Source organism: Antennarius striatus, chromosome 5 (genome assembly GCF_040054535.1).
Source record: "Antennarius striatus isolate MH-2024 chromosome 5, ASM4005453v1, whole genome shotgun sequence".
In the NCBI taxonomy this organism is placed as follows: Eukaryota; Metazoa; Chordata; class Actinopteri; order Lophiiformes; family Antennariidae; genus Antennarius; species Antennarius striatus.
This window is the reverse complement of record NC_090780.1, coordinates 13,940,420-13,958,238: the sequence shown is the minus strand read 5'-3', so window position 1 is coordinate 13,958,238 and position 17,819 is coordinate 13,940,420. Positions and strand designations below refer to the sequence as shown.

At 40.8% G+C, this 17,819-nt stretch overlaps 1 protein-coding gene across 1 annotated transcript in view; it reads right to left on the bottom strand.

Moving 5' to 3' along the window:
* The window catches only part of col7a1 (collagen, type VII, alpha 1), a 73,076-nt gene that overhangs the window by 10,705 nt on the left and 44,552 nt on the right, over positions 1 to 17,819 (bottom strand). Inside the window, exons 70-104 of the mRNA XM_068314822.1 lie at positions 17,763 to 17,798; positions 17,628 to 17,675; positions 17,483 to 17,518; positions 16,994 to 17,119; positions 16,714 to 16,923; positions 16,592 to 16,627; positions 15,918 to 15,962; positions 15,651 to 15,767; positions 15,465 to 15,536; positions 15,009 to 15,053; positions 14,428 to 14,463; positions 11,711 to 11,746; positions 11,584 to 11,628; positions 11,449 to 11,481; positions 11,255 to 11,317; positions 11,108 to 11,143; positions 10,324 to 10,404; positions 10,183 to 10,251; positions 7,075 to 7,110; positions 6,818 to 6,877; positions 6,678 to 6,722; positions 6,560 to 6,595; positions 6,160 to 6,195; positions 6,011 to 6,070; positions 5,804 to 5,929; positions 5,645 to 5,716; positions 5,464 to 5,499; positions 5,315 to 5,374; positions 5,161 to 5,205; positions 4,974 to 5,009; positions 4,804 to 4,839; positions 4,454 to 4,510; positions 4,273 to 4,344; positions 2,184 to 2,255; positions 63 to 98 (exon numbers count right to left, since the gene is read on the bottom strand). Of these exons, the coding sequence (XP_068170923.1) occupies positions 63 to 98; positions 2,184 to 2,255; positions 4,273 to 4,344; positions 4,454 to 4,510; positions 4,804 to 4,839; positions 4,974 to 5,009; positions 5,161 to 5,205; positions 5,315 to 5,374; positions 5,464 to 5,499; positions 5,645 to 5,716; positions 5,804 to 5,929; positions 6,011 to 6,070; positions 6,160 to 6,195; positions 6,560 to 6,595; positions 6,678 to 6,722; positions 6,818 to 6,877; positions 7,075 to 7,110; positions 10,183 to 10,251; positions 10,324 to 10,404; positions 11,108 to 11,143; positions 11,255 to 11,317; positions 11,449 to 11,481; positions 11,584 to 11,628; positions 11,711 to 11,746; positions 14,428 to 14,463; positions 15,009 to 15,053; positions 15,465 to 15,536; positions 15,651 to 15,767; positions 15,918 to 15,962; positions 16,592 to 16,627; positions 16,714 to 16,923; positions 16,994 to 17,119; positions 17,483 to 17,518; positions 17,628 to 17,675; positions 17,763 to 17,798 (2,091 nt within the window). The remainder of the gene's footprint in view (positions 1 to 62; positions 99 to 2,183; positions 2,256 to 4,272; positions 4,345 to 4,453; positions 4,511 to 4,803; positions 4,840 to 4,973; positions 5,010 to 5,160; positions 5,206 to 5,314; positions 5,375 to 5,463; positions 5,500 to 5,644; positions 5,717 to 5,803; positions 5,930 to 6,010; positions 6,071 to 6,159; positions 6,196 to 6,559; positions 6,596 to 6,677; positions 6,723 to 6,817; positions 6,878 to 7,074; positions 7,111 to 10,182; positions 10,252 to 10,323; positions 10,405 to 11,107; positions 11,144 to 11,254; positions 11,318 to 11,448; positions 11,482 to 11,583; positions 11,629 to 11,710; positions 11,747 to 14,427; positions 14,464 to 15,008; positions 15,054 to 15,464; positions 15,537 to 15,650; positions 15,768 to 15,917; positions 15,963 to 16,591; positions 16,628 to 16,713; positions 16,924 to 16,993; positions 17,120 to 17,482; positions 17,519 to 17,627; positions 17,676 to 17,762; positions 17,799 to 17,819) is intronic.

Sequence of the window (17,819 nt, the reverse complement as noted above, 5' to 3'; positions counted from 1 at the left end):
TCATTCTTTTAGGTACAAAAAGAGAAAATTATACACAAAAATCTGTATTTGTATGAACAGACCAATTCCCCAGGTACTCCAGGTTGGCCGGCTTCTCCCTGCAAAAAACACACGATTACAGAGAAATTATTACTTGTACCTACTTCTGATCATGTTAATACTATACTGATAATGTCCCATACCATACTCTTTTTAAGTAATTTCATGCAGCTGCCAAAAATCAAACTACAATCTATTCAAAAAAGTATTGCCCCTAAACTGATCCATGGTCTTTGAAAACACGCTGTCTTTCTGGGCTGGCCATTAAATGTTAATGAGCTTCCTCTGTCAACACCGTGCACATGACCCTACTGATGTCTGAATGTGACTAATTGTGCATGCACCACCATGGACATGCTCTTATGCACATGTGCACACTGTAACTACGGGCACTTTTACTTTTAACTTTGTTGCTAGTTCTTTCTGTATTATTTTTCATTATGACTGGAAATTTTCATCTATTCATGGAGGTACTTTCACCCCCAGTCAGCTTATCGTAAAACCCCTTAAGTCATTGTGTTGATGGGAGAACTGACTGGGAGAACTGAAAAATATCCCTTGTGGAACTGTGAAAAAACATTTTTGAAGATTGGAAAAGAAATCAACGGAGGAGACAATGGATGAGTATTGAGAGCAGATAATAAAAACCCTGTCTCCCGACAATCATCATAGACAATGAGAGATTACTGGCTAACAGCATGAAGGAGCTAACAGGACTTGTCCAGAGTCAAACAGTGTATCGAATTTTTGGTTACTGGTTAAACATGCCAGATAACTATGTTTTCATTAAAGGATCTTCCCACAAAGTTTGGTAGCATGGAATTGTCCAAAATGTCTTGGTACACTGAAGCATTCAGAATTCCTTTCACTGCAACTAAGGGGCCAACTAACTACAGCTCCTGAAAAAAATCCTCCCACTCCACAATCTCCCCTCCATCAAACTTGACACTTGACACAATGAGTAAGTATAGTTTACCTGGAAACCGTCAATTCCAGACTCGTCTTTTAGATCAGTTTCTCTGCTCCTCCTCTCTGATTCTCTCTCTCCTAATCTTCTTTTTCACAACACTGAGCTACTCTCTGCTCCTCATCCTGTCTGGTCTTCTCAATGTTACTCCTGATGCCCAAGCAATTTTACTGACTCGACTTCTTCCCCGAATCCTATGTGCTCTATGTCCTCACAGGTTTTCCCAGGATCACCCCTCATCCAGTGCTGTGGACCTGCTCCTCTACTGCCTCCAGCATCATCCATCATCTAATCATTGGCTGGGGTTCTGCTTCCTTCTTTCTTCCTTTGTCATCATGCATTCATCAATGTGTCTACCCCATTTCCCCCTTTCTCCTCCATTCCCAATCTTTCTGTCTCTCTTTCTCCTCTCTCTCTCTCTCTCTCTCTCTCTCTCTCTCTCTCTCTCTCTCTCTCTCTCTCTCTCTCTCTCTCTCTCTCTCTCTCTCTCTCTCTCTCTCTCTCTCTCTATCTCTCTCTCTATCTCTCTCTATCGCTCTCTTTTTCTCTGTGACACCAATGTGTCAAGTCTGACAACCATCCTCCAGAAGCCAGGGCCTGCTCGAGGTTTCTGCCTGCTAAAAGTAAATTGTTCTTGCTAATGTTTGCTCCTGGACAAATCAGTTAGGTTTCTGTAAATAGGCCTGAGAGACTGATAGAGCAGCTCTATATGGAAAGTTCTATGAGATGACATTATTTGTCATGATTTGACGCTATATAAATAAAAACTGTTTTGATTTGACAGGTGGCATCCGATCACGGTTCAACACCAGAATTCACTGAGCGATCCATTCTTTCACAAATATTTGCAAAAGCAGTCTGCATGCCTGGTTTCCTGATTTTATACACCTGTGGCCATGGAATTGATTGGAACACCTGATTCTGATTATTTGGATGGGTGAGCAAATACTTTTGACAATATAGTGCACCATGTATATACACTGGCATTCTCTTATCTATTCTCTATTTAGGATTTCTTTTGACCTCTTCATTCTTAAATTGGCCTTATTCTGATATTCTCTATGTTCTTTTCTGGAGCAGTCAGTAGGGTTAGGGAGGACTACTATATATGTAGGGACTTGAAAAAACATAATTGGACACTTTTAATTACAGTGACGATCAATACTGAGTCACTTGCCTTCTGTCCACCGGGGCCACGGGCACCTGGGAATCCAGTGGATCCTCTTTCACCTGGCTCTCCTCTCAGACCCTGATGTCAAAATGTAATGGATCATTTGCAATCAATACAATGACAATCTCATCTCAGATTTGGGTTAAAGTGTTTAGGACACTGATTATATATTATCATCGAGGGATTCATATTTCTGATCCTCTTTTGACTTTTCAATGACCAGTCAATTGCCTCAGCCTGGTAGACCCCCTGAGACACATGAAAAATGACATTATATCATCCAGCTGTGACTTTAATAAAACACTGGCATCAGGGAAATGCTCTGATTAAAATTTATACATAACAGGAAACAAAAATTTCTGGACAATTATTAAAAAATCATAAAAGTTGATATCAGGCTCCTAAATGCAACAAATCTTGTGATTCTCTCTGCTTCATGCCAATGAAAATCAGTTGTTGACTGGAGGAAAATGTGTTGGTGTCTCCTGAAATATTTTGCTCGCTCTCATTTTCACATTGTGAAACGCTGCCAATTTGGCGCCATGTATCTTTGAGAGTGAATTGGGTGTGCTGATCATTCCCAGTTCCTCTAGTTACTCCTGTGATCATGAGATCATCAGAGCAATGAAAAAGCTCCAATGAATGAAAAAGCTCCAAAAAAAAAAAAAAGCTCCAATGAAAAAGACGTTGAGCTCCAGCTCAACGTCTCCAAGACAAAGGAGATGGTTCTGGATTTCCGGCGGGCACCTCCCTCTCCACAGCCGGTGATCATCAATGGCAGTGAGGTGGAGGTGGTAGAAAACTATAAGTACCTGGGACTGCAGCTAGACAGCAGACTGGACTGGTCACTCAACTCCAACTGTGTGTACAAGAAGGGGCAGAGCAGGATGTACTTCCTAAGGAGGCTGGCCTCCTTCAACATCTGTTCTAAGCTCCTTTTCATGTTCTATCAGTCCGTAGTCTCCAGTGTGCTGTCATACGCCATTGTGTGTTGGGGTGGGGGGGCCAGGAAAAGAGATATGGACCGTCTGAACAGACTCATCCGCAGAGCGGGCTCAGTGGTTGGGCTGAGCCTGGACTCTGTGGAGACGCTTCTGGAGAGCAGGACCATGTCTAAAATTAAGGCCATCATGAACAACACCAGGCACCCCCTACACACCACCTTCTCCCAGCAGAGAAGCACCTTCAGCGGCAGACTGCTGTCACACAGCGCCTCCACAGAGAGGCTGAGGTCCTCCTTCGTGCCCCGTGCCATCAGGGGGTACAATGACTCTCTCAGGAGGAGCGGGGGGGAGGTGGCGAGGTCAGCACGGGGTTGAAAATGGATTTAATTTAATTTAAATTTAATTTTATACTGTTGTATATATATATATATATAAAATTTATTTATTTATTTTTTATACTGTTTTTATATTTTAATTCAATTTTATACTGTTTAGATTTTATTTTATATACTGTAATATTATTATATTTTATACTGTTTATATTTTTAGTTATAGTTTAGTATATAAGTCCTGTTAGTGCTGCATGTGCCTGTCTGTTAGTGTAATGTATGTCTTGTGGTATGTCCTGTGATGTCAGTGTTTCCTTTTCTCCTGGTGTTTATCCAGTATTATTTGTTAAGTAATGCCTGAGCAGTGGATATATGCAATTTCCTCTGGGATTAATAAAGTATCTATCTATCTATCTATCTATCTATCTATCTATCTATCTATCTATCTATCTATCTATCTATCTATCTATCTATCTATCTATCTATCTATCTATCTATCTATCTATCTATCTATCTATCTATCTATCTATCTATCTATCTATCTATCTATCAATATATTTTAAAAAGTAGAAAGAGGCGAGTTTGTGTCCAATGTGGGAGTAGTTCCTTAATCTCACAATCCAACTATAATAATCATGCGCTAGAAAGGAGTCAAACTACTACACACAAGAACTTTCCAAAGCTGGGATGAGAATATGTTAAAGTTTATGCACATTCCACTATTTCATGATAGATCAATGGATCAGAAATATAGTTAAAAAGTAATTAAATTTGAAAATGTTCATTAGTCTCTCTTTAGGAAAAAACAAACAAAAAACTCACGTGCTCCCCTGTGGGACCCTCCTGACCCTTCACCCCCTTTTCTCCTTGCACACCTTTGGGTCCCCTGTCACCCTAGAATCAAACAGTGAAATCAACCACAAGTAAAACCAAATATATGCTGTAAGAAAAGTGGACATTCTTCTTAAAGGAAGCCTTTGGACCCATCCAAACTTTCACTAACTGCTTCGCCTTTGTTGCCCTTTTCTCCAGCAGGTCCTCCCACAAGTACTGTGTCTCCCTGTGAAAGACAGCGATAAGTATCGAACATCACCCAAAGAAAAAAATCTTATACACAATGTGCCCTTTGTTACATTTACATTTTGATATTCTAACCCATTGACATTGTGTGTATTCATATATTCCGTCTGCTCCCTACAGAGCAAGTCTCATAAAAGAGCTCTTTCTAAATAGCACCATAGACACAAATACCTTCCTCATTCTTCATTTCTGTGTCACTGTTGCTTATCAACATAAACAAAGGCCAGATATACAGCCAGCAGCTGGGCTTAGTGGACATTGAAACAGACACACCTTCTCTCCTTTGTCACCCTGCAGCCCAATGTCTCCCTGGAAAAAAAAAAAGATCAAGAGTAAAACATCTTATTCAGATGTCATTTTTATTCAACACATTATAGGAGCAGAATGCTCACAGGACAGATGACAAAAAAATAAAAATTAAAATACAGGACTGGACAATTCACCTTTTCTCCCCGAGCACCACGGATCCCTGAAGGACCCTGATGGAAATACAAACATACGTACACCATGTCTCATCATTTATGATACGGATTCAGACTGATGACGTCTGAATATGTAAAACCCAAAAAATCTCTGTTGGTACATAACAAGTTGAAAGATGGATAAAAAATGAACTGCATGATTTGTTACCGTTAGCCCTCTTTCACCATCCAAGCCAGGACGACCTTCTCCTCCCTAAGACATGACAGTGAAAGGCACACAAATGTTTTCATGTCTATTATCCTGAGGCAAATTCATTTCAGATCACACCTTCAATGGTACAGTGAGGTAACCGATGTCTTACTCTAGCTCCTGGATCTCCTCTCTCTCCTCTGGCACCAGGGGTTCCAACACCAGGTTCCCCCTGGCAAAAAAATAATATTCACACCCTTCAAAATACCCTATTAAAATTTAAGCACATAGATGAGAAAATCTGTTGGCTTGGAAAGTCACCTTGTCCCCTTTGACCCCAATGGTTCCAGGAGCACCCTGGAAAACATTTATTACACTTATTTAGTGTGTTTATAATAAAAATAGCACATTTTCTTACTTGCTGTCTTTCAGACCTCCATTTCACAATAGCAAGCAGTTGTTCTAATCACTCTAATCACAGTGAAATAAAAACTAAACTCACTGACTGTCCAGGAGGTCCAGGAGGACCTGGGGCTCCAACATTTCCTGCAAGGCCTACAAAGCCTTGGGGACCCTGAAAATGACCCCAATAGTTGAAAATAATGCCTCACGGACCATAAATGAAAGCATGTAGTAGTGTATAGTCAGCAATTTCACCAACCTGCCCCCCTTGTGGTCCAGCAGGTCCAGGTGTTCCAATTTCTCCTCTCAGACCAGGTGGCCCAACAACCCCTGCCTTTCCTTCTGGCCCCGGAGGACCAGATATGCCAGGAAGGCCTGGATCTCCCTGAAATCACGACACGATGACACTCTTTTGGCAGACTCAGTAATTTAACCTTACTTTCCAAAGGTGTATTCTTTGACCCACCTTTAAACCCGGAGGTCCAACCCGACCAGGAGTACCAGCCAATCCAATACCCTTCTCTCCCTGTAACACATACATGGTCATTACACTCATGTGGATATCATAAGATTTCACGGTCAAAGTTAACTTCTGAAATTCATACAGAAACTGACCTTATCTCCTTTCGGTCCAGGAGATCCCTGTGCCCCCTGTATGGAAAACACATATAGCAGGATAGGAATAAGAATACCTGGCTGATTTTTGAGGACCCATTCCAGTCCATTCAATTCCCATTCATGATTTTATTGGTGTAGCGGGAATAGCTAATTCATAACAAAACATCCACTGAAAATGCTAACTTTAAAGTGAAAAGACACAGCACAATTGTAAAAAACAATTTAATTAAATGTTGTACACATGGACAAGCTAAAGTCCTCAGGCAAATTGTAGCATCTAAGGTATAAATGTATAATATGATGTAATGTTGACAGATCAGTTCACATCAACTGGTAAACCCCAGATCACCCCCCCCCACACACACACACTTTGATTTTACATAAATAGATTACTCACATCTTCTCCAGGATCTCCTGCCTCTCCAACCGTTCCCTAGTAAGACAACAGCTGACATGTCAATGTGTTGCTGTTGTGTAAACATGAGTGAACCATGATCCAGCAGGGTGGCACTCACTCTCTCTCCTTTGATGCCAGCACTGCCTCGGTCTCCTTTGTTACCCTGTCAGACAGTAGGCATCAGTTCTCGTCTACTGAAAAAGCACATTTTCACACTGACAGAGTAAATTTCAGTGCCGATGGCTTGTCCTGACTTACCTTTTCTCCAGGTAGACCTTGCTCTCCAGCCACGCCTGGCAGTGTCTGACCAGGAAGACCCTACATCAGTGTAAATGAGAGACGTTACAACAACCTCTTGTTTTCAGCTCAACTGATAATAATTTAGTATCCATTGCGTCTATATACAGTTTAAATTTTATGCTCGTAGTAACCTGTTTCCTTTAGTGCATCTACTAAAATACTAAAAAAATGTCAGTATCAGTACTTCCATGTTCATGTCGCTCAGAATGACTCACCCTCTCTCCTTTGGGTCCAGGAGGTCCAGAGACAGCCTTTAATAATGTAGAGATCAGTTCAGCACAGTATGGGTTGAAGTTCATGAAAACACGTACACATTCATTTAAAGCCATAGAATTCAAGTAATCTGATAATAATTTTGAGTTCTACGACAGTAAGATTATTAACCTGTCAGTCCCTGCTGATATTTGAGGTTGAGCCTTTCTTGAGCAGCAAACTAACATACATGGCAAAGAACTTATTTTTGGTGTCAGTAGAGAGGTAATTTAGTCCAAGTGAAATTGTACCTGTTATTATTTCACAATATTGCAATATTGCTTAAATGTAACAGGAGACGGTCTACTGGCCAGTAATTTAAGATGCAAAATGTATACTGACAGTATAGAGGTCTGAAATTTAAAGATAATGTGAACTCAGGACAAATTTCCCCCTAATATAAATTTCTCCTTTGATTAAACAAAGGAGAAATTTATATTAGTATCCTCACTTGGTTAAGCAGCCTTTTCAGCCAAGAAAAAATACTGCACACATCAACTGGACATTTTTAGACTCTGCTTTATCACTCAACCATTTGGCAGAGAGACTGTAATTGGTCATTCTGGGTTCAGTGTTAAATGATGGTGGAGACTTAATATGTCAATTGATAATATACAAGACATATTTGAGCTCCTTCCTCTGATGCTAATGAGAATCAGATAACAGCTGCTCTATGTGTTCCTCTGGATGTTGTTTTTGTACTCATGGATTTATATGATGTTAATACAAACATTAGCTGAACAAAATAGACTTTGTCTTACTGTTTTGTTGCATATCATTGTAAAAAAAAAAGTACTGTAATAGGATTTAATTAACTTCATTTATTTGGTGAATTAACACCCCCTCTGCTGGATTCAGTACCTGGTTGTCACATTCAAGGGGTTTATGTCATGAAAGAACTGCACAACCCCAAACTGAAAGTGTGGTATCTGTATTTTTAGCTGTGGAGTCATTAACAGATATACAATACAACATATAAGTACTAACAGTGTCTTTTTATGATGTCCAAAATTTTTGTTATATCTTTACATAATTGAAATTTACAGGAATGCTGTCTGGGTGGAGAATTAGTGGAGCAAAGTGGACCATGAATTCTTGGATAATAAAATAGACAACTTTACTTGTATCTGCTAACAAAGACAATTTACTCCTGGGAGCAGGAAAATAACACGGTGTCCCTTTGCTTCTGTTATTATTTGGGTGCATGTGAACAAACAGTGGAGCCACTTAGCAGATGAACAACTGCAGCCTGGTTATTTATCAAGCACATTGACTCAGTGACAGCATCACTGTAACTGAGTCAATGTGCTTGTTCAATCTAAGGTGCTGAACCTGAGGCTCCCAGCCAGACATTTATCACAACACATCATGTCAACATCGTGAACAGCAGTAGTATCAGTGATGGCAGAGTATCGGTAAAACAAACTCTATTTTTGAGACTTTTTTAAAAAAAGACATACTTTTTTACTTCTTCACAATGATTTAAAACTTTTAAATGTAACAGGAGAATGTGTCTGCTGGCCAGTAATGTAAGATGAATAGTGTATACTGACAGTATGGAGGTCACATCTCTCCTCTGGTGAAAGTTAAAGATAATGTGAACTCAGGACAAATATTCCATTAAACAAATTAAAAATGTTTTTAAAACTACCCTTGGCAAAATCTGCCAGTGATCAGCCAAATTTAGACAGAGAAATCATTGACAATGATTGGATATTGAAACCCCAAACAGGAAAATGACTAAAGAGAGGAAGATGCCCTCGACCTTTAATTTGACCCTCTGCATCAGGACTACTCTATTGTAGCATGTCAGCAGAAGTTCAGATACCTGCTACAAAAAAAAAAAAAAAATGGCCACAGAGGCATCGCATGAAGGAAATTGTCATAAAAGCAAAACTGCCCCCAAAAAAAATCAATCGCAGCAACAAACATGACGGGAAACATGTCATGTTTATAAATCAACTAAATTAAATTAAATCAGCTAAATGAATTTACGTTAATTTAATTAGATTAATTATTAAATTAAGTAAATCAACTACATTGCTGATAACACAGAAGTGAGTGATATTGTGCCATCTCAGTGAATGCTATCCTGTCGTTACTGAGGAGATATGGATAGAATAAACCCTGTCAGAGACAGAAGGACGACCGTAACCCCTATGCCCTCTTCTGTATTGGCTTAAAGAGAATTCAAACCTCTACTGTAGACAGAATAGACATGTTATTGTAGAGGGAACACAAAAAAATAGTGACTAAGTATACCTCAGGCAGATAAAAAGTTGTTTAACTAGATCAGCAAGTGCGAGACAAACTTCTCTTTATCAATACAGTCTAAGAAACAGGTTGCATGGGAAGATGCAGTTCCACTGTGACTGCTTAATCTCAAAATACCATCAAGGAATTTGAACTTAATATTAGACTGAGCAGCTACAGTGATTACAAACATCACATTCAATTAATTCAACAGAATTTTAAATGGTAGCTGATGCTTTTGTTTTCACATTTTGAGCTAAAATGGTTATTTTGACAGACTTGAGCCAAAATTTTCAAGATAAATAAACATTAAACAAACTACACTATTGTCAATTGTATTAACTTTACTGGACTCAACCACAGACCACTGATAGAACTTCCATCAATGTGTTTGACAGAAAATGTGTTTCTTTTAGTTTCTGAGCAATCCGGAGCTCAAGCTGTTCCTGAATTAAAGTGTCAGAGTTTATAGACAACTAGAAACAGCTAGAAATAACTGACAGAGAGGCTCTGGGCCCGCAAAGATAAGATGTGGACAAATAGCAAGGGACTTTATCTGGATCACCAGATGGTCCCGACAGCCCCTGCACCAGGTGAACATACAACAGCAGCCAGAATTAGAATAGGACCACCTGGTGTTGTGTATCAGATGAAACCTCTTGCAGTAGGAATCTAATAATAGCACAAAATAAAGGTTTTTACTGCCTCGGGCAGCAAATATTCAGCTGCTTGGATCTCATCCAATGCAAGGATCCACAAAACTAATTTAATTGAATATACTAGCCAGAGGCTCTGCAATAGCTAGATCATGCTCTCACCTTCCCTGGAGGGCCACTGTCTCCCTGCTCCCCTTTTAAACCAGACTGGCCTGGGGGTCCAGCAATGCCCTTAGGAACAAATAACAATGAAGAAGATCTAATGAAACGTCACTACATACATAGATGCATTCACACACCCACCTGCTTTCCTGGTAATCCAGGTATTCCTTCCTTGCCAGGAACTCCATCCCTTCCTGGAACTCCTGGTTTGCCTGCTTCACCCTAAAGGTCGGCACATGTTTCAGGAAACTGGATTTAACTACAAACTTATGCAGTGGCAGCTGCATTTAAACATTACATAACTAAAAACAGTTTCCCAAAAGGCCTCTGTTTAAAAAAGTAGTTTAATATTTTTCTCCAAAACTAGCGTCCAGGAATATTTTCAAATTGTTTCCTAATTTCTTGCCTCTTTAATGAGTCGGTGCTCCGAAATATGGTTCAAGGGTGAGAGGCGGGGTACACCCCTGATGACACGCCAGCTCATCGCTGGGCCACACAAAAGACAAGCAACCATGCACACTCACACTCATACCTAAGGACAATTTGGTGTGACCAGTCCACCGCTACCCACTAGTCCACAATGCTGCCATCTTCACTTATCTTTTTTTTAATATTTGCTATTCCAATCAGATATTATTATAGAAACAGAAAATAAGAATTTCAAGGGGCATATGACTCCAGTTGTCAACAGCAGGCAGTGTTTGTTTTTCAGTTGAAAATGTAACATTATGCGTTTTCAAATTACGAGCAGAAAATCCATTTGAAGCTGCCATCAGTCAAAAAAAAGAACTACACATGTCTTGGCCTTTTCATTTAATTACCTTCCCATTTCAACCATTACTGAAATGCCTCTGGCTCCAGACCATTCTCAATTTTACATTTATCCCAGTGTGCAGTTCAGTAGCAGCCAAGATTGGATACTCACCACCTGCCCCGGCAATCCTGGGGGGCCCTGTGGACCCTGTGGGAGTGAAACAAATAGAATGCTAAGAGGTAACATAATATGAAACACATGAGTTTTCTAAGGAATGAGAATACAGGATGCATTTTTTTCCCTGTACAGCAGACTTACTACAGCTCCTGGAGGGCCTGCTGGTCCCGGCACACCTGTGCTCCCTTGAGCACCGGGAGGCCCCTGTATGGAGTAGAATTAAAGTTTCACACTGTGTGTCTGTAAAAAAAACAAACAAAAACAAAACAAAAACAAAAAACCGTCCTTTTAATTGCTTGTCTAAAAGAAGTGAAACACCACTGGACATGCTTTACCTGGACACCAACACCTGGCTCTCCTGGATTTCCCTGAGAAAATGAGAAAAACAAGAAAACGTCCTGAGTTTGACAACCAAGTAACAACAACAAAATTCAGTGAACAAGTCACAGGATATGCAATGAGAAACACACCTTCACACCTGGTGGACCTGGAAGCCCACTGGGACCCATGGAACCCTGATTGAAACACAACTCACTCTTACATGAACTGCTGCTGTAAAAATATGTGTGTTAATGATTCCGAACATGCGATACTTACAGGTGGTCCCCTGATGCCAGTCTCCCCTGGGTTTCCCTAGAAGCAACATGCACACAGGTCATATTCTGAAGGGACAATTAAACTGATAAAAAGTATTCATATCTTTACTGACAATTAGTTGAGACGATTCATACTACATTGCCTAGACTGTAAATGTTCTTTATGACATTATTTATATGTAAATATGTGCTATTTTCTTTGTATTTACAGTGTTCAAAAACATTTAGGGGGACACTTAATTCTCATAATATAACAACAAAAAAATAACAGCTGCAGTGGAGAAGTAAAAGTAAGACAGAAGTAAGAAGCCTTGTTCTCTCCACAGATGATAGCAGGTTCACACTGAGCATGTGTGACAGGTGTGAAAGAGTCTGGAGGTGCTGTGGTGAACATGCTGCTGCCAAGCAACATCCAACATGACTGAGTTTGTGGTGTGACAGTGATAGTCTGGGGAGCATATATGGTATGTGTACATACCATATATCCTACACTGTACCATGTAAATGCTTACACTGGTACAGTGTCGGAAAATGCCCAGCATCATGCAGCCACACTGTAAGTGACAACCCATTCCTAATCTATAGGGTTCTATACATCACTGGTCCACCCTACAACAGCTTCAGCTCTTCTGGGAAGGCTGTCCACCAGGTTTAGGAGCGTGTTCACGAGAATCTTTGACTCTTCTTGACCAGCGGTGCATTTAAGAGGTCACACACTAATGTTGGAAGAGAAAGCCCGGCTCTCGGTCTCCACTCTTATTCATCCCAAAGGTATTCTATCCAGTTGATGTCAGGACTCTGTGCAGGGCAGTCAAGTTCATCCATGTCCTTATAGATCTTGACCTTGTGCACTGGTCATAATGGAAGAAGAAGGGGCCACCTCCAAACTGTTACCACAAAGTTGTTCAAAATGTCTTGGTATGCTGAAGCATTCAGATTTCCTTTCACTGCAACTAAGGAGCCAAACCCATATCCTGAAAAACAACCCCACACAATAATCCCCCTCCACCAAACTTTACACTTGACACAATGCAGTATCGTTTTCCAGGCAACCGCCAAACCAGACTCGTCCATTAGATCGCTGGAGGGAGAATTGTGATTCATCACCCCAGAGAACACGTCTCCACTGTTCACTGTTGGCATTCTTTACACCACTGCATCCACGCTTTGCATTGCACTTGGTGATGTATGGCTTGGATGCAGCTGCTTGGCAATGGAAACCCAATTTCTCTGCACACGTGAAGGCCACGTGGAGTTTGAAGGTCTTTAGCGATTGATTCTGCAGGATGTTGGTGATCTCTTTGCACTATCTGCCTCCTCATCCACTAACCTCTCCATCAGTTTATGTGTTCTACCACTTTGTGGCTGAGTTGCTGTCATTCCCACACACTTCTACCTTTTTATAATACAGCTGAAAGTCCACTGTGGAGTAATTAGGAGTGAGGGAATGTCCCCATTGAATTTGTTGCACAGATGGCATCGTATGACAGTTCCACACCGGAATTCACTGAGCTCCTAAGAGTGACCCATTCTTAAATAAATGTTTGTAAAAGCAGTCTGCATGTCCTAGCTGCTCATTTTATGCACCTGCAGCCACAGAGGTGATTGCAACTTCTGATTATTTAAATGGGTGAAGAAATACTTTTGGCAACATAGTGTAGTTCATCAAGATTCAATTTGTGATTTAAGTGTCCCCTAAATGTTTTTGAGCAGTATACCTTTAGTTGCTTAAACTGGATAGGACTAAATTACCATACATCATATATAGATGTGTCACGGACAGACATAAGAAGACAAACAGTATATACAAACAGGTCAGATAACAATGATAACAAAAACACAGACTTGACAATGTCGACAAAATGCTACTAACATGATAAGCTCTGAAGAGCCAGTGCTGTGAGGGATAAGCTCACATCAGTCAGCAGGTGAAGCTGCATGCACGATAAGCCGACTCAAGTGAAACCACAACACAGCACCTTTTAGAGGACACCCAACTGAATCCCCCTTTACCCACTTTGTATCCTGGATGCTGGAAAAACCTTTGGTTTAAGAGGGTCAGCTGACTTCTCCTTTATCTGCCCCGAGAAAAGGTTATGTTTTCAATGGTTAAAATTCTATTTCCGCATAAAAATCTAGAGTTTGAGAAGGATATTTTGGGGACAGGTGTTTGTGATTAATCTTTTATGATGGTTCAAACAATATCTCTAATCCCACACCTCCCCCCTCCCAGAGTGAGGATGACAATACAAATGAATTCAAATGTATGTTGGGCTAAATGTGTGTTCTTCAGAATGGCCTTCTGGCTATTTGCTGTCGAAGCTAAAGCCAACTGGTACTGGTTTATTCCCATCACTCCCTCAGCCACAGCTCAAGCATGCCAGCCAACAGCAGAGAACCTACCGGTCTGCCTACAACTCCTGGGAACCCAGGCAAGCCCTTGATAGCAGCAGGGTGGGGGACAGGTGGATGGTGCATTTGGAAGAGGGGAGACAAACAACACAGATAAGGAAATGGACAGAAAAAAGCTGCACATGAAGAGAGAAAGAGAGAGAGGTGTTACGTAGCTACACAGCTTCAGCAACATCCAGGATCCATGAAGCCAGAGAAAAAGGAAGAGAGTTTTATCAGTTTAATGCCTGAAGCCACTCAGTGGTTTGTCTGTAGCTCAAGTCTGAGCGATGTCCCCTTTTATTACTTAGATTCCGGGTTACTCACAGGTTGGCCTCGAGGACCAGCAAGCCCCATTGGGCCCTGCTCCAAACACGGAAGGAAGGAAAACAAAGTGTGAGTAAGTATTTGATACTTTTCTGCTCTTTAGATGTGTTTTCTGCAGACAACCAAACAATCATGGCATAAAGCACAAGTGACTTTGGGCTTTTTATTGATTTCTGTTAATACTCAATGGAAAAGATGAATCCTCAACGTGTCCTCTGACGTTTTTTGGAACCCTGCTGGTTTTTAAAAAGGTTAGGCAGGTGCATCATGTCTTTCTTGTCACACTCCCATATGTACAGAAAATTACTAAACATTTAAAAAGACAAATAAATAACAACATTCATTTGGGATTTGTTTGTCGGTCTATGAATTACAAGAATACAATGAATAGCAATTACCATTTAGAAGCAACAGTTTTTTTAACTACACATGGTTACTGTAAAAAAGAAAAACAAATGCAAGATATTTTCAAGATACAGCTGAGTAATTAGGAAATCGTCTTTGACCTTGGAAAAACAAATCAACCAAACAAAGCACATTTAGATGTAGAGCTCAGCTGTCATGTGTTGCTTCACACTTACTGGTTTCCCATCCGAACCAGGTTTTCCTGTCTCCCCCGGAGCTCCCTGGGACGACAAACCAGACAGTTCTTATTATAAGGGGAGTTGGAAAGTTACTTAACCCCCATTCCTTTGTTAAGCCTGGAGTAATGTATAATATTTTCAATGAATGATCAACCTTCACAGTTAACTTACAATTATCTTTCCATGGATAAGTCAAAAAACAAGATTTATAGCAAAATCAAACAATCAAAAGACTATACTCTACTTCATGGTCATTATACTGTAGATTCTGCAGAGATACACTCCCAACATAAAATTATTATGGTGGGACAGACAGACATAGCAACGAATATATTCTCTATTATGTTGGGGGATGACATTAAAAATTCAATCAAGTCAAATTACAATCAGATTTACTCCCTCCAGGAGTTTGTGATTAGAACTCAAATCAACATTCCATGAGATTCATCTCACCTGCGTGCCGTCACGTCCTCTTTCTCCAGACTCCCCTCTTTCTCCTTTATCACCACGGGGACCGACTGGACCCTGAAAGACACATCAAAAGTGGCTCATTTGCACACGGATTTTCAAGGCAGCGCATGCCCTGACACACGGTGCGGATAACATATATTATTGGTATTATTGGTATTGTCATCTCACCCGGTCTCCTTTAGCTCCCACCGATCCTGCAGCTCCAGGCTCTCCTTTCTGTCCTGCAACTCCTGGAGCGCCTCGGACCCCAGGCGTACCGACCGATAATGAATCAGCAGATGCTCCCTACAGTACGCATGGACACACACACACACACACACACACACACACACACACACACACACACACACACACACACACACACACACAGTATCATCTTACTGTCTGCACGAAATATTAATGTTTTCCTACTTAAAAGAGTGCAGGGGAGTGTACCTTTAGGCCAGGTGGGCCAGCTGGCCCAGTTTGTCCAGGTTTACCCTGAAAGACAGACAGAAAAGAAAGAACTTTAACAGTCATCAGCATCAAAATAACATTATTATCCAGGCCTCAACTCTGGTTTTCCTCCTTCTTTCTCCATGTGTTTTTTCTAGTTTACCTTTCTCTTGTGTTCCAGTATTTGAGTGTCTTTCTTGATTGGATACAGTACGCCCTCATTACTCGCGGCTAATGCATTCCAGGAACAACACGCGAATAACGAATTCTGTGATATAGCAACAAACTATTTATCTTATTATTTACAGTAATTTAAACGTTTATGAACCCTCCCCATACTGATATTAAACCACCTTCTATCTGTATTACCTTTTCCCACACTCTTATCGACTGTTTAAAGCACTTTGTGTTTCAAGGAAGTCTGAGACTCACGGAACGTAGCGCACTTCCGGATGCAGTCAGCCAATTGAATGTGAGTACAGTATTACATGACTACCTACCAAAAAATCCGCCACAGCGAGTCTTGCTGTGGGAATGCGCGAGGGCGCACTGTATTCATCTTTTTTCCTGGTGATCTTGTTCCCCTACATCCAAGACAGTATACAGTACTCCCCCCATTTCACCCCCCCACCATTTTTGGCATTTCATCAGTATGCACTATATACACCACTTACAGATTCTCCTTTGTCGCCTTTCTCTCCACTTGACCCCTGAAACACAGACAAGCATAATCGTAACATAATTATAATAAGAAAAAAAGAGGATAATCATTTCTTGCACCAGTTCTCCTCTTCACCTTATCTCCTGGTTCTCCTGGTTCCCCCAGTTCTCCAGTTCGTCCAGGAACTCCTGGTCTTCCTGGCTTTCCTGGCTCTCCAGCAGGTCCTGGGGGTCCCTCAGGGCCTCGCTCACCGATTGCTCTACCTGTAGGTCCAGTGGCTCCCACAGGCCCACGTTCCCCTTGATCTCCTTTGGATCCTCTCTCTCCTGGAAAACCTCGAGCGCCCTGGTTCACAAACAGACACAGAGTGAGAATAGAAAAAAATGGAAAAAACAAATTTTGAAATCATACTTACATCTAAACCAGGTGGTCCTCTTGGTCCATGTTCCCCCCTGTCTCCTTTTTCCCCTTTCTCTGCCTTCTGAACTGTAACACCGGCTGTATTATCCATCCTGTCCATAACCACCTTCAGATCAGACACCTGTGTAAAGACCAGAATTTTGTCTTAGCAAGTAAAACATTGGTTTCCACTATATTCATATTAGAAACATACAAAATAATTGAGAATAACGAAACTGGGATATGTAGGTTTAATGCATAAACGGTATTACTATTCTTGAAGGGACTCAAAATGCATTTTCTAATAAAACATCAATGAAAAATATTGACTGAATTATTAATTTAAAAAAATATTATTCTTAAAATGGTCATAAATGTGTGATACATGTTCTACTAATCCACCAAAAAATAATATTAACAACTGTGTACAATGATTGTGCCACACAATCTTGAAATCAAACAAATATTTCATAAATTTGTTCAACTGCAAATACAATAAACAGACCTTAATGCCAAAGCCGGCCAGAGCTTTCTGTACATCCTGGCAAGAGAAATACACAAAGATAATTCAACAGTGATGAAGACTTCTGTCAATATATGTTTCTACAGGTCATGGCTGAGTCATGACAGATGATATGCTGACATCTGACCATTGTTGTCCCGGGTCTGCCGGGAGCTCCATCCTCTCCTGGGTCTCCCTGTCAATAAAAAGATATTACGTATCAACACAGAACACATAAAACCTCACCAGTGTCACACTTAAAAGGGATGGGCTTCTAACTTACAGCTTCACCTTTGAGGCCAGGTGGACCTCTCTCCCCCTGAACCAAGAAAGTTAAGCA